At 38.9% G+C, this 22,905-nt stretch overlaps 1 protein-coding gene and 1 long non-coding RNA gene across 2 annotated transcripts in view; one reads left to right on the top strand and one right to left on the bottom strand.

Annotated features, from left to right (window-relative positions):
• The window catches only part of HNRNPLL (heterogeneous nuclear ribonucleoprotein L like), a 23,818-nt gene extending 7,053 nt beyond the window's left edge, over nt 1-16,765 (top strand). The window contains exons 2-13 of the mRNA XM_030269297.4: nt 1,479-1,597; nt 1,710-1,947; nt 5,186-5,271; nt 7,125-7,221; nt 7,312-7,384; nt 11,313-11,384; nt 12,889-13,106; nt 13,272-13,393; nt 14,067-14,268; nt 15,144-15,201; nt 15,318-15,416; nt 16,541-16,765. Coding sequence (XP_030125157.4) covers nt 1,479-1,597; nt 1,710-1,947; nt 5,186-5,271; nt 7,125-7,221; nt 7,312-7,384; nt 11,313-11,384; nt 12,889-13,106; nt 13,272-13,393; nt 14,067-14,268; nt 15,144-15,201; nt 15,318-15,416; nt 16,541-16,596 — 1,440 coding nt within the window. The 3' untranslated portion in view covers nt 16,597-16,765. The remainder of the gene's footprint in view (nt 1-1,478; nt 1,598-1,709; nt 1,948-5,185; nt 5,272-7,124; nt 7,222-7,311; nt 7,385-11,312; nt 11,385-12,888; nt 13,107-13,271; nt 13,394-14,066; nt 14,269-15,143; nt 15,202-15,317; nt 15,417-16,540) is intronic.
• On the bottom strand, nt 16,760-22,905 carry LOC140683834 (uncharacterized). Its single transcript, XR_012055389.1, has 2 exons — nt 21,951-22,905; nt 16,760-20,291 (listed from the first exon to the last, which is right to left on the bottom strand). It is a non-coding gene; the product is annotated as an uncharacterized lncRNA (long non-coding RNA).

Raw genomic sequence — 22,905 nt, 5'->3', positions numbered from 1 at the left:
CAGGATACAAGTTAACTAATACAAATATCACCAGTGATGTTTTCCCAGCATTGCCACAGTTCTTATTCAAAGCAATGTGTTGCCTCTTAAAATGCTTTTGTACTGCAAACAAATAAAATGTAAGGTAAGCCTAACATATTACACAGCTGATTGTTCTGACATGTGAGGAAGCCTGAAGTGGTGGCTTTTGATTAAAACAGAATGGTCAATTCCTTATTTAAAGAAGTAAATCTGTAATTGTTCAGTGAGAACTGTACATGGAACCACAGGAGTTAAACACACAAGACTCAATTTGTAGTTGTCTGGAATGTGCTTTTTCCTGGCATCTGTAGTTCAAATGGACAGAGAAGAGAGGAATGTCTAACAGTAGTAGCAATCATTGTGGTTACTTAATTGCAGGAGCTCAATGTTCCTTTGTGCTACAAATGAGACACTCTCAAGTTCCAGAAGATGCTGTGCTGCTGCTTAAGTGAAAAATCAACTTGACTTGATCTGTTAGATGGAACACATTGATATTGTCACTAGATTTGAGTACATCAACTTCACACTGCTGTTACAAATATGAAATTTGGGTGCTGCGTATTTGCAGTATATTTTAGTGTGCCCTTTATTAATTATCGCTAATATTTTTTTATAATCTCTCTTTTTTGGCTTATTTTTTTTCTTTTTTTGTGCCGTCCATGTCCTAGAATATTTAAGGTAAATGTCAGCCTTACTTCAGGGTTTTCATGGAAATACGAGCTGATTATAACCCCAATTCTTCACTTGCACATAATTGAGCCTGAAAGCAGCTGTGAGAAATATTTATGGTGGGAATTCTGTGTGCTAATGTATGATGTCTGGATCCATTCATAGCAATCAGCCTTGGGGTGAAAAGAGCCCCATATGTACAGAAATTGTGACTTTTAAAAACATGTGTGTTCAGAATTCTAAGGGAGGTTGGGTTTATTTTAACCATAATCCAGAGCTGGCATTTTCTTGCATTGTGGAGCATTGGAAAATCTCAATTTGTGCAGTTTACAATGAGGGATGGCCCTCGTTTGTTCTTGCTTTTTTATTCTCCCAGCCTGTCTCAAAAAAAAAATACCAGTGTCAGCAAGCAGAGTGTTAGAAATATTTTAGCTGTTGGACATGTCCTAATTTTTTTTTTATGCTCCTAATGAATAGGATGTGTGTAAGACCTCCTGCATTTCAATCAGTGTTAAATGGCTGCTTTTTTTTTTTTAATACCAGTAAAATCCTGTGTGTGCAAACAGATTAATTAAATCTGAAAAGATTTTTATTTTAAGTAGACTTCAGCAACTGAACTCGGCAATCCGTTTGGAAAGAAAAGTTAAATTATTTAACACATGCTTAGATTGTGCATTTAGATGGCTGCTTCTGGATCCAATGTAGCGTCTACCAAGTATTTAATTTTAATTAATGATAGGAGTGTTCCTTGCTCTGTGTTGAATTTTAAAATGTCATTTTGTTGCTAGGATGCCGGGGGAAGTCATCACAAAGTCTCTGTTTCTCCTGTCGTCCATGTCCGAGGGCTGTGTGAATCTGTCGTGGAAGCAGATCTCGTGGAAGCTCTTGAGAAGTTTGGAACCATATGGTATGTCTTTGTTAGGAGTTGTTTGGGGAAAAACACGCCATAAATGACCGTGGTGGGCCCCGGTGTTGTTCTGAGTGAGCAGGAAACCTTAGTGTGCTGTTTCCCTCCCCAGCTATGTCATGATGATGCCGTTCAAGCGCCAGGCTCTGGTGGAGTTTGAAAACGTGGAGAGTGCAAAGAAATGTGTGACCTTTGCAGCAGATGAACCTGTGTACATTGCTGGGCAGCAGGCCTTCTTCAATTACTCCACAAGCAAGAGGATCACCCGGCCAGGGAACACCGATGACCCGTCCGGCGGGAATAAAGTTCTCCTGCTGTCAATTCAGAACCCTCTCTACCCAATTACTGTGGTATGTTTCGTCTTCTTTTGTTTGTTCTTTTGTATATTTGCATAGGTAACACACATGTTCTTAAGGTTTTTCAAGATGATTCAGTCTCATACAGGCATACAGGTATTTTGCAATACATTTGGAGACTTCGGAAGTGAAGATTTTGAAATATGTAAGTTGATGCATGCTTGTGGAGTATTTTCAGATGTGTTGCCACAACATCAAGATTGTTATTGAGCCTTTAGGCTCTGAGTGGTGTATGTTTAAAGAGCAAGGACTTTTTCCAGTAGGGAAGGGTTATTTTATTGCAGTCCTTCTTAAGTATTTTCTTTGTGGAAAGGTGAAACCTTTATCTTCTGATGATCAGCCAGTTTGATGGAATCTTCCTCTCTTTTATTTAGGCCACCATATTTTCCTTTTAAGTATTTCAGGTTGTACCTATTATATGGTGGCATCCTAATTTATTGCCATTTATTAATGGCACGTGTACATGTTTTTTTAAGACAAAGGGTTTTGTTTTGTTGTTTTTTTTTGTTGTTTTTTTTTAAGACAAAGGGTTGTTGTTGTTATTTAAGCATTTACATTTTATTATGCATTACATGCATATATTTTTCATAGGAGATTTTATAGTAGATGTTAAATTGCACAGAAATATTTTAGGAAAAAAATCTGAAATTGTGTACTATGATACAAATATGAGTCCATTTTCTTAGGGATGTAGAATGGTATGGGTCAATCAAAGTGTTTGGGGTGTGTGGAACCAAGTAACTTCAGGCGAGCATTAAATTTTATTTAACGTGCTGTACATTATGAGAGCAAATTGACTGCAACTTAGTATTCCTGAAATTACCTCACATAGTCAGTTCCACATCATGCTTTCTGCTTCACTGTCTTGAGAGTATTGATAGCTTTTTGTCTGTTGATTCATCAGTGAGTGATGAATTTTATTTTTCCTGTCAATTTTCTTTATAGAAAATTGGTATGAGTTGCTTTTTAGTGTTTAAAAACAAACCTCCGCTGAGCTGTGTGAACAAATCCACTGACTGAGTTAACGTATTCTTTGCACGTGACTGTAATACATATTTTGAAAACTGTTTCATTCATGCATTTTAAATTTGCCTTGCATGAACTTCTAAGTTGAAGGTGGATGCTTGAAGAAACTGGGAGCAGAAGCCTGGTTCTGGGCTAGGAGAATTCCATGGGAATTCTGAGGATGAAGCCTCTGACACAGTAGCTCCCTTTTAAAAACAAACAACCCACCCCTAACCTCTTCCTTCCCACTGCCCCAGCTGTTTCTTTAATATATACAAATGAGTGCTAGGAGCAGGCAGATTTCCCGAATTGCTGGCAAGCAGCACAGCTCATTGAAGGCAGTGTGGTCACAGCAACTGGGGAGAGCAGCTGTGCCCATAACAGCTGAAAATGTGGTGAGAAAAATACAAATTTTGCACTTGTCCGGTGGGTTAAAAACTAGTTAATTTAAGAATGCCTCAGGCCAAGTCTGCATCATTTAACAAACCCACCCCCAACAAAAGAAAACAAAAATCAACAAAACATCCTTCCCCCTCAAAAAAAAAAAAAAAAAGGGCACAAAACCCAATATTGCTTATTCCTTTTCAACGCTCTTCTTAAGTTTGAGCTAAATTTTAAAAAAGAGATGAAAAATTGCAATCAGTTTTAAGTGGCAACTCTGAATATCTGCAGTAAACTGTTGTAAAGTTTTTAAGAGCTTTACTTTAAAACAAGATTGAGTTTTTGGGGAGACATTAGTCCGTTCAAAGGCACCTTGTGGCAGAAGCAATATTGTTTTAAAATTACAATTGTGATGTTTTTTTGAGGAATGTAACAGCAATGGGCAAGAAGAGCAAATAAACTGTATTTAATTACTAATTGCTTTTCATCCCTATGTGATAGGGGCGTTGGTGTTTTGAAAAGTTTTGCCCATGATGTCATGTATAGGTCTTTGAAGTTCAGTTTCTTTGTTTCCTTACCTGTGGACAGAACTTTTTCAGAGATTTGTGTGTTCAGAGACTTTCCCACATGCATGAGGAAGGTGAGGTGTACTTTGGTAACTGAATTATGATATTCTAGTATGTATATAATAAAAGTGCTTAAATTCTTAATAAATAACCCTCATTAATGTGTCTGTGAACCACTTGATTGATTTGGTAGTATAAAATAGCTGAATTATGAAAGAGAATGAAAAAATTCAGCTCTGTGTGTGACTGCTGGCTAATGACACTGATAGGGTTTGGAGTAGACCTTACAGTTTTAAAGACAATTTTTTTGGTTTTAATTGAGTCGCTGTGAAGAAATTTTTTGAGGGACAAATTGTGAAGGAAAGTCGTATGAAAATTAATGTTACCTGGAGCTAGAAAGTTTCTAGGAAGCTTTTCTCTGAAACAGGAAAGATGGTGGGCAGCCTTTTGTGGTGCCAAGCTTGCTGTAAATCTCACAAGTCTTATTTTTTATGGGTTCAGGCTGTGTGGGCTGTGTCTGTTTTAGTTTTACGAAATCCACATGCCCCCTACTCATTTGCCTCCCAATTACTCCTCTACTCTGCAAAACATAATATTTATATATGGTATAGTAGGTATAATAAATATTATACCTTTGCCACTTCTCCCTCTTGCCCCCCAAATAAACCTGAGGATGTACACCAAGATCTTGGAATGATCATTTTGGAGGTATTTGGTTTAGATAAAAAGAAAGGAAGGAACATAGGACCCACTTGCTTCAGTTGAATGAAAACTGTTGAAATTCTCATTTTGATGAGCTAAGTTTACTTTTTGAACTGTTCCTGGTTAGTCTCTGAAAAAGAACACAAGCTCAGCTGCTGGAAACCTATGACGTGTCACAATGACAAGTGTCACTTTGTCTCTCTGCTGTGATAGAACTGCTGCAGGGCAGTGCTTCAAAGGCAGCTGAGCTTGAGACATGGTGAAGTTACTGGGTTTTAACACAGTTGAAGATACTTGTTAGACCAGTATTTGCATGAGTACTTCTTATGGAAGTCTTTTCCTGTATTTCAGATTTCATTGCCTGTAGTATACTGATCCATAAAAATGGATCATGACTGATCTGACTGAAAAATTCAGTCATGACTGTATTAGTTGTAGAGGGGAAAATAAGAAATGGAAAGTTAACAAGCCTTTTCTTTGCTCTTTGGCATTTAAATGTCACTGCAAGAAAATGTTCTGTGGACCAAAAGTGTTTGGAATTTCACATCTGACTAAAATTTTTCTTTCTTCTTCCTTAGGATGTTTTGTACACTGTATGCAATCCTGTTGGAAAAGTTCAGCGCATTGTTATATTCAAGAGAAATGGAATACAAGCCATGGTTGAATATCCTTTTTGAGTGTGATTTTTTTTCCCTGTAGGTTCTTGACTCCAAATGGGTTTAACATGCAAATGTCAGAAAAATACCATGTGATTTTGAGGCCAAATTATTTCTTCATTTCTGTCTAAGACATGGTAACTTCTGATTTTTGTAAGTCTATAAGACAAAGTAGTACTTGCACATTTAATCTTTTTAGGAAAATGGCATTGTCAACAGTGGTTGATAATCATGTTTATAGGCCCTCAGGCTAATAATTGCAGACATTAATTATGTCATAAATTTGACAACCCCTTATATGCACCTTTATACACAAAAGTCTCATGGCTTCTGCCTGTGTTGATACTCAAGAAATGGGTAAGGGATTGCAGAGGTGCAGCTTGTCTTCTTCAGACTCTTCTGAAATAGTCCCAGTATGTACTGCTTGTCTTACTGTTTTGACTTTATAAAGCAAAGAGGAACTTAGGCATCCTTGACCTTGATTCTTGGGCATTATGTGTTGAAGAAATTCCCTGCTCTATTATCCTACTGTTTACTCTATTTGCAGCCTTAAGTTGTTCTTGGATTGAATGTTCAGAATTGTTGTGTGTTGCTGTGGTTTGTGAAGTCCAAAGGCTGATATGATTAAACCTTAATTAATGAAACTCTGACAGCCCTCTTCTAAAGCTTTATTTACATCAATGTTTTAGCTGTTATCTGGACAAAATTTGCCAAATTATTTTGCATTACTTTGTGATTTCAGGTGCTACCAATGTGATGGCTGCACTGATTATTTTCCAGGCAAAGGGAACTACCTAACTTCTATTAAATCAAACTAATTGCTATTTATATATGTAGAAAACTTAAACTGTGTGTCCTAGCAGACAGTAATTTGACGTACTGTATGTGTTAAGTTTGTCATAAATGGAATTGTCAGATCAGATGACTTGCACATTTGGGGATTATTCGTCATCTTATGAGAGATTTGGGAAGTTGTGGGGAGGGTCCTGCAGACACTCAGAAACTACCATAGTTATGTCCTCTGAATTAAATTCTGCAACATGCCTTTTATTGAAAATGAAACAGCCAGCAATTGAAAGAAAACTCACAAATGTGAGTGAAGTAATGCCAGTAGCAAGGTAAAGAGTTGGGGGTGTCAAGGAAAGTGAGCTTCAATAAAAGCCTTATCTGAAAACTTCCAGAATTTTCTCAAATTTAAATGCTAATTGAAGTACCCATTACTTCTGCAATTCTGGCCAGTGTCAGTTTCTTATAGGTCTGAGAAGCTTAACTTTGCTAATTTTTAAGTTCCACAGTGAACCTGTGTCACTTCGGAAGAAGCTGGGCTGCAGGAATGTGGTAAAACCAAGGCACATTCTGTTGTTTTGGACTTTTCCTAAAATGTCACTAAATAATATCACTAAATAAATAACGGTGTGCAAGGTCTGTTCTGCTGCAAAGTTCTGGCTTTCTGACACCACATATTACTGAGTATGGGTGAGGTCATGGGTTGTGATGTGCCAAGGCTCAGGCACATTTTTCTGCTAATCACAAAACTAATCTTGGAGTATGAGGAGTATATAAAATAACTTGGAGCCTGGTACATGCCTCTGCCTGTTGTATTTTTTTTTGAGGCAAGATGAGTATTTGTTCACTCCAAGTCTCTCTTTTAGTTATGTGGGGGTTTTTGTCTAATGAGCTATAAAGGGTGTACACTTAATCCTTTTTGATGTAAAGTAACTACTGTGATAGGTCTCTGTGGAGTTCTTGTAGTGCATACAGTAGTGAAATACCTGCAGGCTACAAAAGTAAAAAGGCCATATCAGATAAAAGGGACGTGAATGAGATACCTGGGGAAAAAGATCCTTAACATGATGTGTATGTTTGAATCAGTGTTTTGTGCCCAGAAGGCGAAGGCTGCGCTCAATGGAGCAGATATCTATGCAGGATGCTGCACACTAAAAATTGAATATGCAAGGGTAATGCTTGGACCTTCTCTTTTAATTTTACTCCAGAAAAATGCATATAGTCAAGGCTTAACCTCTTTCACTTTTACTTTATTTGAACAGCCAACTCGACTTAATGTCATTAGGAACGACAACGATAGCTGGGACTACACTAAGCCATATCTGGGCCGCCGAGGTAGGTTGTGATCATTGTCACGGTAGCTGTTTGACTGTACTAATGCCAGCCCTTCACACGTGTCAGGCTGTGGCCGCAGTCCTTCCAAAGCAGGCCAGTGCTGCTGAGGCTGTGCCAGCGCAGGGAATTCACCCTGAGCCCTAGTGCCCCCTACTGCCGTGTGCTTGAGCCACTTAGTGCGACAAGGAGCCCACACCTCCAAGCACCTTCGCAGTTCTCAAGGACTTGCATTTCTCCAAGCAGCTCTCTCTCTTTGGAGGAGAGGAAACCTGGCACAGACTATTCCATATAAGCTACAAACTTGCACACTGCTTCTCCTTCGAAAGGACTCCTTTCCCCTATGTTGGACAAGGCATTAAGAAGGATAGAGGACTTCAGCAGGCTGACTCTACACTTCATCATGCACCACATCGGCATCAGCAAAAAAAAACCAAAACCCAAACAAACAAAAAAACCCTCTGAAAACCTCAGACTTGCAGTTCACCTTGTCTGCATACTGCATGCACCACCACCACAAGTTTGTAAAGGAGGACCTTTTCAGTACTTCAGATTTGTGTGGGATGAATAACATGATAGACTGTACCCATTCTGTTCAAGTTTGTATGTATGCTGGTCTTATTTCCCTTAAAATTACCACTGAAAAATTGAGAACCTACAAAATTAAGAACCTCTTGTTGATATCATTGACATTGTAATCTTTTTATTACTTGCTGTATGTGAGAGTTGCATTCAGACTTAACAATGTAAATATTGTTTAGTAGTAGGGAAGTTCAATCCTTATATGCAGATAGTTGGAACTGAGCAGTGCAATACCAGTAAGTCCCCTCAGCTATACTTAAGTAATAAAACAGGGAGATTCATAATTGCTACAGGCATATTGTCTCTTAAGTACTCAGCTGTAAAAATTCTCATAGCTTAACTCATGTCAGTGGAAACTATGATTATATATGTATCAAAAGTCAAACTGCTGTCTAGCCAAACTCCTGTTAATTGTTTATTTAAAAACAACCAAAAATTTGTAACTCTTGAGTGCAGTGTTCAGTAACCTGTGTACAATAATATGTTCAATGTAAAGTTAGAAAAGTGAAGACAATGTGACCAAGATAGAGTATCTACTTATCAAAGGCTACACAAGAACCAGGGCTTTGGCTGTCTCAAGAGATTTGCACTTGAGAGTAATTCTGTAGAGACACTGGGCTTGTGAAACTGTTGTGCAACTAAAAACTTAGGGCTTGGCTTTTCATAATGAAGTTCTTGTAAAAAGTTAACAAGGGAGCTACAGTATTGGTTGCAGCTTGTAGATTATGACTATTTGTATTGGGATTCAATATTTTTTTCAAATTCTTGAGTCAAAGCAAATGAATTCTGAAGCTCAAGGACAAGGAAAAAAATCTAAAGGTTTGAATTTAAAAAATTGAAAGGATTAATTTGACCCTTGTATCTTCTGATCATTGCAATGTTTGGAGGCTGACTTGTAACACTGTGCATCTAAATGCATTATGTAATTGGTCTGCATATGACATATGACTGTATGAACTGAAATTTCCCCAAACTTGAGCAAACAGTGGAAAATTAAAAACTTAGGATAGGTGTGGCTTGCTCTTTTCAAGAACTCTGCTCTTTTGTTTTTCTTTTATTACTGTCTCTATTCTCTATACATAAGCACCCTATTACACATAAGAGGAAAAAAATTGACTTGTATTTTATATATATATCTATCTCAATCATTACATACTGTATATAGTATGATTTTTCATTTACTATGATCCACATTAATTTATGTGGACAATGGGAATATAAATTGTTGAATGAATAGTAAAATATACTTGAGAAAACAGGCACCTAGAGCAGTTTTGCTCATAAAGTAATCCCAGAGGTAGGGTTTTCTTTGAAAGAGTTTATGTATTTGTCCTTCAGCTCACTCTTGCAACAGCACTATTTGGGTTTTGAACATAGTGTGACCTGAGCTGTAGGGCTCTCACTGCAGCAAAGATCTTATCCCAAGGGAATTTCATTCCAAGGACAGACAGGCCAATAAATCCTTTCAGAATTTCACACCTGCTCTTAAATGTTAGGAAGGAAATGCATTTTACTAATTATTTCTTTTAAGAACTGTCTTTAGTTCTTTATGGTAATAAATTGCCCATAGTCTTTCTCCACTAAAGCAAACTTCCTAACAAATGCCTTCTGCTATGAAGTCATATTGCATTAGATTGAATGAAATAAACCCATCTGACTTAGTATTCTACTGGCTTTTAGCCAGAAATTTCAAACTGTCATTTGGAGCATTTCTTTTGGTGGTAATACCAGCTTGCTCAGTGACTCAAGGACCCGATGTACAAACAAATCTAAAAATCAAGGAACCCAAGCTTAAACAAGATCATAAAGAACCTTTCCTTTCAGAATTGTTTTAAACACAGGTCTGTTCTTGTGTTTCAGTGCTTGTTTACACAAGTATTAGTACTGGCACAATCCAGGGGCTTTGTACAAGGAAGGAGTAAGCATGGGGCAAGGAGAGATTTGCACCACCACGAGGAGGAAGTATTTGTCAAACTTTTCTAACAGAATTCTTTATTTGAAGAATATGATTCTTGACTATATTTTACTGTGGTCAGTTTCAAAGCATTAGTTCCACAGATTATAATTACAAAACTGATTTTTCTGAAAGATGATTACTTTGTACAGTTTAAATGCTCAAAATACTTGATTTGACTGCTCATTTGCTCTCTAGAGCCAAGAACCAGAGCTGTTACCCTAAAAAGGGAGTGGAAAAGTAAACTTGACAGTAATCTTTCTTCTATATGTTTTAAAGTGTTTGGGACTGCTCTCTCTTCAGATTTTACTGCCAAAGTAAATATCTGACTTGGAACCTGGCGTCAAAATCCTGAGCAGAAGGGGCCACATGTGTTTTCATCTACCACTGTTGTGTAATCAAATAGTTCCTGGTCTTTGGGGAAAATACCTCCAACTGCATTGGGCTGGAGTTACTCTTTTCAGCAGTCATACTTAAATTTCCTGAGAATTATTGTAAACTGATAAATGCCTTGCCCCATCTTTTCTTTTTTTTTTTTTTTTTTTTTTTTGTAATTGTAAGAAAAGAAAAGAATTGTTGCTTACCACAAAGAAATCTGGAAGTTTAGATTTTTTTTCTTTGTCGTGCAGCATGGATCTGATTGGAAAATACATTTTTGGCTGTGAGGCATTGCTTCCCTCCATTAATGTAGACCCCTTGCTTAACTTTATATCCTAGAGAACTGGGTTTTCTTAAAGGATTGACTGTTGTTTAAGTGCATTACTCAGTGATACTTTCCCTCAGTTGAACTGCTATGTGCTGCTGATAATGCCACAATGTACAATCCTTTCAGCATGCCCATAAATCAGTAGGTGTTCTGTAAATATATATGTACACATATGTAATGCTCTCTGTTTACTGATTATGAAACCATGTAATACAGGTTGTTGTTGGCTTATGCTGAAACTTCTTGAAAGAAGCCCACTTTGAAAATGTGTTGCTGTTGAAGCTAATATTATGATTCAGGTACTGTCTTTCAAAAGTACTGCATTTCAAATTTGTTTTAAGAGACACATGGGTAAATCCTGCTGTATGGTATTTTCTATACTAATGTGTGGTGTCTGTTTAGGAGAACTATTGAGTATCTCCATGAACTTTAAATGTCTGCATCTCCTCATTGGCCACTGCCCCCAGTCAACTTAAATGCAATTTGTTATACAAATGGCAGTCTTTTAATTTTGGTGTCCCAGGGCTACAGCTTGTATTTTTAGACATAGAGTGAATGAGAAATCGTTTATAAAATTAACAAGGACAGATTACTTTTTCACTTCTTAACTAGAAGCTTTGTGTCTTAACTGGAGAAATCAAGTGCCTGGTTGTGCATACTAAACTGATTTCTTTCCCTTCCCATGTTAGACAGAGGGAAGGGCCGGCAGAGACAAGCTATTTTGGGAGAGCACCCATCATCCTTTAGACATGATGGCTATGGTAAGTAACATGGGATGACAGCTGGTAATGATTTCTTACATGCTCTGTGGAATTCTAAATATTTAATCAATGGTTGGCTTGGCTATGGTTCCCTTCAGCGTGAGCAGTTCACCTGCAGTGCAGTCAGACTGACAGTCTTCTGAAACACTGCTGGTTCAGTGAAACCATGTCACTCATTGCCTCACCTCTTCCTGTCACCCAAAGCATTCAGCTCTACAGGTTTATTCCTTAGAAGAAAGTTTTCTTTCAGTTGCCATCACCATGTCAATGGGTAGAAAATGATAGCTGGATTGGGAAAGCAGTTTTCTTCTAGAAGATGGCAACATAGCGTGATCAGTGGTTTGGTACAACAGAGAGCTCTGATGTTCTTGCATGCAAAGCTACGAATTGTTGGCATTTGCATTTCTAATTTAGGTAATTCAGAAAAGGTACAGCTATGTGACTGTAGAGGAATGATGTTTTGGAATCAGTGCTATCACGTACTGTGTTTTTTACCAGTGCTCTCTGTAAGGCAAGACCTGCTGTCACTTTCATGTGCTGAGCGAAGACCTCAGGGTGGAGAAACAAATGTCTCCAGTCACCTGTGACTTTTCTAGTTATTTACTGTCTCAGCTGTCAGGTGCAGTGTGATTTGTCTTGCCTCTTTCTTTTCAAAGGTATTTATGATATTTTCCAATGTAGGTTGACATGCTACTTACTCCTTCCAAAGGTTCTTCAAATCTCCAGCATTTACAAGTCCCATCTTGATTCAGTGATGTTCTTTTTTCACTCTTTTGATACATCTTTCTACCTTAAGTAATGTGTCCATCTCCTCCTATACTACTCTCTGCCTGTCATTACTGCTTTTTGCTGGGAAAAAAAAAGACAGAAGGTTCCTTTTATACTTGGCTATGTGAGTTTCACATTATTTTTGTCTCAGAAAAACAGGGATCCTCCCCTTGGTCTGTAATACTGACATTTTCTGTGAACAGAGGTATTGCTTACTAGTAGTGTATCATCACTGAAAGAAAAAAAGACATTATCTATTTCAACTTGTAACTTTACCTATAGTGGAAAATAGGATTGCTTCATTTTGCATTAGTGTGGGGATTTAAGTATTCCTGTTTCTTCCAAATGAGCATTTTGTAGAAAGGCAGGCTTCTGACTTAATCTCATGTCTCTGGGAAAAAGAGCTGTGTCATCTCCTGACCTCTGTCTCACTTTTTTTGGTTTGTTTTCCTGACTTTGTAATATTCTTTCTTGGTGTCATGTAGCTCTGTAACTAGATGGGAATATTTCTGAATGTTGATTTTAATTATTTCCTCTGATACACTTTTGTTCAAATATTTTGCACACTTCAGGGAAGATAATGATTTTTGTAAATACTGGAATATCTTTTTTTCAGCAATCACTGTAACCTTTTACCCCTCCTTTAGATACGCATTATGCATGTGGGCTTTGATGCACGATTAAGCAGTGAAAAGGATGTCACAGGACATAAACCCACGCTCTCTCATCCCCTTAGGCTCCCACGGCCCTTTGCTGCCCTTGCCAAGCCGGTACCGCATGGGGTCTCGGGACACTCCGGAGCTCGTTGCTTATCCCTTGCCGCAGGCATCCTCCTCCTACATGCACGGTGGGAATCCTTCTGGGTCAGTTGTCATGGTTAGTGGGTTGCATCAGCTCAAGATGAACTGCTCAAGGGTATTCAACCTGTTCTGCTTGTATGGAAACATTGAGAAGGTAAGGCATAACTGATTGGAAACTTGGAAACTGCTGTAGTTCTTTCAAATGTTTTGGAAAAAGCCTGTCCGAGATTGTCTAAAAATATATCCTAATGTTTTATAAAACTATTGGTTGAGCTCTTTGTTGCAATGTATATATTTTTTTTTACCTTATCTGTCTTAGGTGAAATTTATGAAGACTATTCCAGGCACAGCACTGGTTGAAATGGGTGATGAATATGCTGTAGAAAGAGCGGTCACACATCTCAATAATGTCAAGTTATTTGGAAAGAGACTCAATGTCTGGTAAATATGTTTTATCAGATTAATAGTCCACCAGTGGGCAGATGGAATGAGGTTTCAAAGGGACACTATCACAGTACTCTGTATTGTTGTTGGAGTTATGATTTCCAGTTTGCAACTGTTTATTTTGGCTTTCAACTGATGGAGGGTTAATTTAGGTTAGATATTATGAAGAAATTCTTTACTGTGAGGCTGGTGAGGCACTGGCACAAGTTGCCCAGAGAAGCTGAGGATGCACCATCCCTGGCAGTGTTCAAGGCCAGGTTGGATGGGGATTTGAGCAACCTGCTCTAGTAGAAGCTGTTCCTGCCCATGACAGGGGGGTTGGAAGGGTTAAGGATTAAGGTTAAGGTCTCTTTCAACCCCAACAACTCTAAGATTTATTACTATTTATAATTTTATTTATTTACATTCATAAAGCATATTGTCATTACATGTATTGGCCACTGATAAATTGTATTCCCTAATGTGCCTTATCCATTCTTTCTGCATTTTTCAAGGAAGGTATCAAATCCAACCCATCCTGTTCTTACTGCATTTATTTCAAAATATTATAAAGAAACATCAGCTCTTTTCTAGTTAGATAATAATCTGCAAAATAATAATCTGTCGTAAATATGATATGATAAAATATGATAGCCGCAATTATTTAAGAAACTTTATCCCTAAATTCCAGTGTTTCCAAGCAGCACTCAGTAGTTCCAAGCCAGATATTTGAACTGGAGGATGGCACGAGTAGTTACAAGGATTTTGCCATGAGTAAGAACAATCGCTTCACCAGTGCTGGCCAAGCATCCAAGAACATCATCCAGCCACCCTCCTGTGTGCTGCACTATTACAATGTTCCCCTGTGTGTGACTGAGGAAACGTTTGTCAAGGTAAGCACTTGGAGGGACTGACATCCAGTGCTCCCTGGGCTCTGTCCTGGCTTTTCATGGTGCTGCTTTTAAAAACAAGTAACTGGGAGGCTTGTAGCAGAGCCACTGGATGAGAGCCGTTCCTTAAAATATATTTCTAGCCTATCTGGATATGTTTACAATTCTGGAGTTACTGTCTCAATTTTATTTGTTCATATTTTTTTAACGTGAGAAACAAAATATTGAAAATAAAGTAATTTGGGGGGTTTTTGGAGGAAAAGGAAAAGACACAAAGCCAAATACATGAAAGTTAGGACTACAACTCACAAAGGATTTACTGACTCCCTGCCTAGTAATGACTGCTAGCATGTTTTGGAATGGAGACAAGCATGCACCTGGGACCCTTGGCACAGTGGTATCCTAAATGAACTCTGGATGCTTAAAACATACAATATTGGGCCTCTTTAAGTGTAGGCAGTGGCAAGACTGCTTACAGTTCAGTGAGTTATTTTTCAGTTCAATAAAATATATTTTTCCAACTCTCTCTGAAAGCAAACTCTGGTTCCCAAGTGGTGTCCTTGTACGAACAACTTCAGAGCTACTGTATTGGAGTAGCAATGTCAAAAAGTAGAACTTGTTATTATTTAAATACATTTCTGGAGATAGCAGTGATATCATAGATACAGGAGCCTTGTTTTACAAACTACAGAATGGTATTCTAAAGAGTTACCAATCTAAACATACTTTTTAAATAATTTGCCGAAAATTCTTGCAAACTCTCTTAAAAAGTTGGAGTCTTCCTTTTTGTGTGTCTCTTCCAGGAACTTGGATTTTTTGCTAATTTGTTTATGTGCACTTCTGCTGGAGTTTTACCTCTTATTTTATTTTTGTGACAGTTATGTGAGGATCATGAAGTTCTCAGCTTTATTAAATACAAAGTGTTTGACCCAAAACGTAAGTAAAATTTGACCTGTTTGGGAAGTTCCTTGATTCTAGTTGTGATCTGAATATCCACTGTCAGGAGACATTATTGATCCCCTCCTTCCCATTTTTATTTCTCATTTTGACAGCTTCTGCCAAAACACTGTCTGGTCTGTTGGAATGGGAATGTAAGACAGATGCAGTGGAAGCTCTCACTGTACTTAATCACTACCAGATAAGAGTCCCAAGTAAGTAAATTTTTCCTTACTGCTGGATGTTTTTTTCTGTGGAGAAGTTGAGGGTTCTGGTAGCCACGACAATGATCAGAGGGCTAGAGCATCTCTCCTGTGAGGAAAGGCTGAGAGAACTGGGGTTGGTCAGCTTGGAGAAGAGAAGGCTCCAGGATGACCTTAGGGTGGCGTTTCAGTGCTTTAAAAGAGGGCTTGTAAAAAGAGGGAGTGACTTTTGACATGGGCAGATAGTGATAGGAGAAGGGTAAGGGTTTTAAACTCTGAGAGATTTAGGCTTTAGATGTCAGGAAGATGTCCTTGACTCTGAGGCTGGTGAGGCACTGGCACAGGTTGCCCAGAGAAGCTGTGGATGCCCCGTCCCTGGAAGTGTTGAAGGCCAGGCTGGATGGGGCTCTGAGCAACCTGGTCTAGCATGTGGCGTCCCTGCCCATGGCAGGAGGTTGGAACTGGATGATCCAATGAGATAATCCTTTCCAACCAAACCCTTCTCTGATTCTTTCACAATAAATATAGAGAAATCTGCAATGTCTTGAACAGAGGATTCTTTAAATTACGCAGCTCATTGCTCTCAGTTTAGTACTCCTGTAGCACATTACCTTTGAAACTAGAAATTTAGCCGAATTTAGCTCCAAACTAGCAAGAATAGAATGGTGTGAGTTCACCTGCTAAACAAGTACACAATAGGCCAGATCTGCACTGAACAATTAGGACAGTTTACTGAATTAAATGGAATTTTTCCAGGTGTTCCCAGACATAATATTGAATCTAGGCCAGTGTCTAATATTATTTTAAACTACGTCCTCCTAACTGTTATGAGTTTGTTTCCTTGTGAAGTGTTAACAGGTTAAATCTTTCCTATTCCCCCACACCTTTGGTCCACCTTGTTAATAATGGACCTTAGGGGTGGGATATTTTTGAAGATAGTATGGGTAACACACTGTTCACAGTTTCAGCTTCATCTGTTTGGAGAGTTGGTAACAGCAGAAAAGCTTTCCCTTTCAATGTGAAAAGGGCAAACCCCCGTGGGGTGTGAGTGTGCAACACACAGAGCTGGTGAACTGCCAGGCTCAGATCAGCAGGAGAGCTGTGCCCACGGTGTGTCCTGTGTTGTCTCCTCACAGATGGCTCCAACCCTTACACCTTGAAGCTTTGCTTTTCTACTTCATCCCATTTATAGAGAAGAGGACAGCATGCTAAGAGCTACGTTCACCTGGATTTGCAAGTTAAAAGCTACACTTCATTCACAAAGCTCTAAAGTGGTTGTTCTAATGTTGCCTTGTTTCAACTTAATTCTAATATCTTTTATCTTGTTTTATAATAAATGGATGTTCCTTCATAAATACAAACCAGATTTTTTTTATTTTTGCCTCTGAGAAGTACATGTTGTAAACTTACTACAAAGTTTGTATTTTGTTAGTGTAGTATCTTCAAATGTCTAAAGAAGCATCAGTAGGATAAACAAGATTGTTTCTTTTCAAAAAATGAAATATATTTGCATTTTCAAAATGTTAAAGATTTGCAAGTATTTTTCCATTTGTAGTCTTAATTGGCAGATAGAACTATTACAGCAGAATTTTAAATGTAGAACTTGTTTTTCAGTATGTTAAGTAGTAAAGTATGTTGCAATACTAAAAAGAAGCTTGTATTTATAAAATGCTTTGATCAGGTCAATGTTGCACATACTGAACTTTTAGTAGTACAGACTTGATTTATAGTTTCAAACAGCTAACGTAGAAAATTACTAAGAATGTACACGTGTATGGTAAGAATTCATACTTACTTAAAGTGGTTTCGTTTTTTTGGTTTTTTTGGGTTTTTTTTAAACCCCTATTTTCCATTTGCATTAGCATGATGCCATCTACAGCTAGTCCCACTGTAGGGGCCTTTTAAAAATTAAAATTGCAAGCCTGTATCAATGTGTTCATCCTCATTTTCCATGATTTAAACTTAAATCTTTGGTGTTTAACATATCCTTTTGACTCTTTTTTAAAAGCAGTGGTTATGATAAATACTAAATGGTAAAAGTCATGGGGAGGTGACAACGTGGATCACAATAGAAACCAAGGTGGTAAAAATAGTTAAAATAAAAGAAAGACCCCCCCCACCACCACCATATACTTTCATACATGGACAGTTAATTCAATGTTTTCTTCTCTCTGATTTATCTTAAACATCTATTGTGACCATGGAAGAATTCATCAAGTGAATAGTCTTGGCTTGTCTGTAGCTTAAGATGAGGTAATCTCAGTGGGATTCAGGTAAAGCAACTGACTGTGTGATGTGAAATTAATGAGGTGAGAAATCTTTCACTTTGGAGAAGATAATTTGTTCTGTCCCAGTACTTTGAAACCTGTCGTCTTGAACTGGAGTTGTCTTGTTTGGGCTAAATCCCCAGCAAGAGGAATCCAAGCAGTGGAGTCTGGGAGCTGGGAGTTGAACAAGGCTCTGTGTGTGTTCCTCGTTCTGAATTTGCAGTGGATTGCTGAGGGCTTCTTTCAGGTCTGTTCTTAGTCATTGCAGAGAAGTTACTTAATCAGCTATTTTATGCTTTCTCCTACAAGTTCTTTGTTCAGTCTTTATGGATTTTATCTATATCCATCCTGTATGCAAGATGATTTGTGCAGAGTGCTTGTCCTGAGAGGTTATGTTGTAGGATGTTTACAGGCTGTGGGCATTGCACATCTTTCAATACAGATTGGATTTTCCCCATTTTTAATTTCAAGGCAAACATTCCTCATCATACAAGGGAAAAGGTGTCAGATGTCCTTCAGCTTTTCTCATCAACAATTATTCATTTTTGCCCTGTCTACCTCCATTTTGTTCATGCTTCAGGTAAGAAGTGTTTTAGATAGTCACATCAGGCTGTTAATACGTCTGAACTGGGAACTGAAAACCAGCTGCTCTTTGGCAGGTCTTTCAGCACAGGGTTTGGAATAATCCCAGCCTCCTGTTGTTGAGGTGGCAATGAGACTTTCATTTTAGGGGCGCTGCTGAGACTCTTTCAGCCTCAGTGCTCTTTCCCCAGAAATTGCTTCCAGACAGCTCCAGCACAGAAGTCCACATGCCGTATCTCGCTGCTGGTGAAATGCTCTGTGCTGCTTAGTGTTTTGACTGTAAAAAAATCTCTCCCAGTCTCTCATTTCTCTTCAATCAACTTGAATGTTCTGTGGAAGCCTGTTTCTTCTGTTACAATTTCCATTGCTGGTTGTGTTAATGTAATTCCAGAAGTCGTTTGTAGTTGAACATTAAAAACAGTCTGTTTTCAAATTGCAGCGTGGGATGAGTGACCCTTAAAACATTCTGATTTCACTAAATAAAAAAAAGAAAAAAAGAAAAAGAAATGCACTTTAATGTTTTGGTGTGCTCTGTGGATCACAGCATTTAGTGCCTAAGATGTTCAGGTTAAAGGCATCTTTCCTGTGTCTTCCCAGGTCAAATGGAGCATGGTTCTGTGTGTATCATAGAGGACAGGATAGCAGCTGGAAGGCCCATGTGCAAAATGAGTAGCCTGTGCCATGTAAAGCAGAAAAAAGAGAAGACCGAAGAATTGTACAAACTTCTTTCTCCACAAAATAATAATCTTATTAATGTCTTCAGGAGAACAGGAAAGATTTCTTGTTGGTGTTTTGCTGTTAAAAGAAAATGTTTTCTCGTGGGCCTACGAGAGTGGATGCTTGTCCTCAGGAAGGAATGAGGTTGGTCTTCTTCCACACATGAGGTCTGTGTTCACCTTTAATTTTGCTCTTTAAAACAGAGCCCAAACAGTGGGGCAGGTGGGGAATCAGTTGTTCCAGAGGGAGTGAAGTTTGTCTCTCATTTGGCAGTAGTATTACCATACTTGTTAGATTAAAATTAAACCTTCAGGGTCTCTTAATGCAGGGGTTTTCCCCTGTCTTTTTTGCATAAGTCACACAAGCAAAACATTGAACATTGCTATGCACATTCCCTGCTTGTAAGCAGCTGTCATTCACAATGTAATATCTTCATGTCTGTCCCACTGTTTGTTTTGTTGGGTTTTGTTTGTTGGTGATGTATTGTTTGTTTTTCCAATTGATCATCTTTCACTGGGGGTAAAGATGTGTTGAGGTGGAGATATGACCCTCTTCTCATGATACTCTAATTCTTGTTTATATTTATTTTTCCTTATATGCAAGAGGTGTGAAGAGTTGTTTTTTGACTTTCTATACCACCACAGCAAGATAGAGTGTATTGCTAGGGTGATGAAAGAGAAGAGTTAAAAGAAACCATGGAGGTCGTGTTTGTGTGTCCTGCTTTGTGAAAGGAACGATACAACTGGACATGGTGTCACTAAGTCTGTCTTTTAGAAAGGGATAACGTTTGGGGCAAGCTGGCTTGTTACTGGCTGAAACCTTTTTGTTGTAATTAAATGCAACTTGCTCCTTTTCCTGCTGTGTGTTTTCTTGTGAACAGCTCTTGAACTTGTTTGAATGTGCTGGTGGCTTAGCAGGAGACATTCAGTCTCTTCTGTTAAATAATGCATTGAGGTCTGAGAACATGAACACTTTTTGCTTAGTTATTTTTTTTCATCTCAGGGATGTGTTTAAACATATTTGGGACTCTTTTCTGTGTTCCTCTTGTTGGAAATACCTTGCATTCCCACATCTGTAGCTACCAGTGGGTTTTTAGCCATTCCAGGGTTCTTTGTCTACTTATGTTTGGTTTTGTGTCTAACCAGACAGAGAGAAGTATGCTGCATGACTGATTTGTTGTGAAATTCAAGTACCTTCTCAGTTGCACCATTAATATTGACACTTGTGGGGAGGGATGATCAGATGTGCTCACTCCTGTGATAATGTGATGTTTCTAGGGTGCCATTTCAGTTCCTTAGAACCAGAGTCAGCTAAAAATAACCTGAAACAAATAGGTGGTCAGGGTTTTTGGGATGATGAGGCCCCCAGGTTCTACTGCTAAAGCATCTGATTTGATAAAGGGTCAATCTATTTCTAGACAGCTGCATTATCAAGTTAAAAGAGCAACATATTTGTGTTCTGTTTAGTCTCCTAATGCATAATAACCTTTCTCTGTTAAAAATAGAGGATTTCTTCCTCCAAGGACTGTAATTCTCACAGGATGTGGAGGAACGTAATGAAGCCAGATTACTTTTTCTGTGCTTTGACCATGTCTCTCTGAAGCAAGTAACCTCAGTCCCTTTTCTTGCATTCAGAAAGCTTTATCTGCCCTGTGCCAAGCCTCCCTGTCCTGGCCTGTCCCAGCCAGCTCCCTGGGTTGGAGCCATACATGAATTCAGATGGGTTCCCTGCTCTTCCTCCTCACTCTTGCAGCTGCTGACGCGTGGTCTTAATTTCTGGCACAATTTATTTAACTTTTCCTTCTCTGGTGTTCATGGAGCAGCTGCAGCCCGAGTGGGTCTTCATGCAAGGGAGTGAGTCCTGCAGGAATGTGCCAGGAAGCCAGCAGCTATAGCAAGATAATTAACCCTCTTTTCCAAAGCATCTGGGATCCAGGAAAACAAATTAATCCTGGCAAGGCAGTATAGCAGTATTCAGAATTAAACACTGGAGTGGGATTGTAGGATGGGGGATGGCTGAGGTTAGCAGTTGAAACACAGAGCAGGATGTAATTACTCAATTTCATATAAGCCATTATCTGTTTGCTTTCTCTTGCCATCTTTTATTTCCATTTGTGGTTTCTTCTTTCTCAAAGCTACTAAAAAAATTAAATTACTTGTGCTCCATTCAAAATTCATGGGTAGTAGTCAAATAAGCCTTTAGAAGTTTTTAGTGTGCTTCTTCCTGAAAATCCTAAATTTTCTGTCTCTTAGGCTGTTAATAAAATAAACTTTGGATATTTCAGGAAGCACAGTTTGTATTTTGGAGATGCTTTCTCTGTCAGCAAAGTGTAAACTTCTGGACATTTTAAACTGAATGACATGGATGCAAGGATTTGCATGTAATATAGATTATGCTTCTATTTTCTCTTCTGTTAACCACAGCACTGTAACTGCTAAATCAGATTAAATCAGTGAGCTTTAGATAAGCATCCTGTCAAAAGGCTTCAGAAGTGTCTAAGAAATAGCCTGGTCAGACAGTGATCTGGTAATCTTTTTTTGAAGTTGCTGCATGGCTTCTGATTGAACCACAGTAACCTAAAACTTCAGTAGCTGAAGGTGGGAATCCTACTTACTGAACTTTTAGTTCTCTTATCTTCTTGGGGTGCACTTAAAATCCAAAACAAACTCCTGAGTTCTGAGGATAGAGCTCTAACTGGAGTATTTTAGTTACACTTAAATATGTTCCCCTTACCCAAGATTTCTGTGGTGCATTTTCCATTTCTTTATTGCTGTATGGACAAAGACCTGTCTGTGCCTTCATAAGGATCCTCTGTATGCCCCTAACTCCTCCTTTTTGTGTCCTTTTGACATGAAGCAATGAAAGCTAACCAGAGGATTCCAGATTAGGACTGAGCTATTGATTTATTTCAAAGTAACATGTTATCTAGTCTTGCTTTTTTCAGCTCTTTCATGTAATAAAATAATAAAAACAACCCTACCTGAAGTAGTCTGAAGGGCAGGTTTTCTCTCATAAAGAGAAAAAAGGTGGTAACACTTCACCAGGTCTTCAAGCATATGGACCCTAAGTTCACAGCTGAGTGCAACCCTGCTCTTCTTGCTTTCTTCACCACAGGCAAATAACACATCATTCGTGTTTGAGTGCTGCTTCAGTCTGCCCCTGCCATTACCTCCAGTGCTCCCACCTTTGATGACCCTGGCATTGCAGAGAAAAAAAGAAATTGAGGTTTTCCTTCTTATCTCCCATAGCTTCCAAATGAAGCTTGTTCTTCTGCCTTCTGCACAATTTGAAAATTCCCAAGAAATAGGGCAGGGATATTCAAGGATGCAAGGACAGCAGAGGCTAATCTTTCTCTTTGAAACTGGCAGGAAGAAAAGAGTTGGAGCTCCTGGCCTGAGACTGCCAGCACAGGCTCCATTTATTTTCTTGCTGCAAGCAGCCTGAGCTTTCAGGAGCTCTGCTTTGTGGACCTTTCCAGAGCATCCGGCCCAGGACAAGGCTCCTTTGACGGGGAGGACAGAGCGGCTCCCAGGCGGGATGGCGCACGTTTGTGGGCGGAACGTCTGTGGGGTGAGGCTCCTGCTCCAAGGGGACACTTGTTCTTCTCCTGTGGCATGCTGCCACCCATCAGCCTTGGCAGGAGCCCTTCCTGCACTAAGCTGCTCATAGCTGACCAATGTTTGAGAGGGGCTCGTCTTTAAACTGCTTAAGCAGCAGTCACTTTCCATGTGAAGCTGCTCTTAAGCCGTTTTGCAAGCACTTAAGCTGCTTCTATCTTGTAGTCCTCTTGAGATGCTGATATTCCCCGTTTCCCCAGTCGCTGTGAGACTGCCTGTACTTGCATTAGCCTGGTTCCTGTTAAAGACTTTGTAGATCTGTATTCCAAAGAGGCACTCGCTTGAGTGCCTGCTTTGAGCTCTGTGTGTGGTTTGAGC

This window comes from Taeniopygia guttata, chromosome 3 (assembly GCF_048771995.1).
Source record: "Taeniopygia guttata chromosome 3, bTaeGut7.mat, whole genome shotgun sequence".
Taxonomy (NCBI): domain Eukaryota; kingdom Metazoa; phylum Chordata; class Aves; order Passeriformes; family Estrildidae; genus Taeniopygia; species Taeniopygia guttata.
The sequence above is the reverse complement of the archived record's forward strand: the minus strand, read 5'-3'. Positions and strand labels throughout refer to the sequence as shown.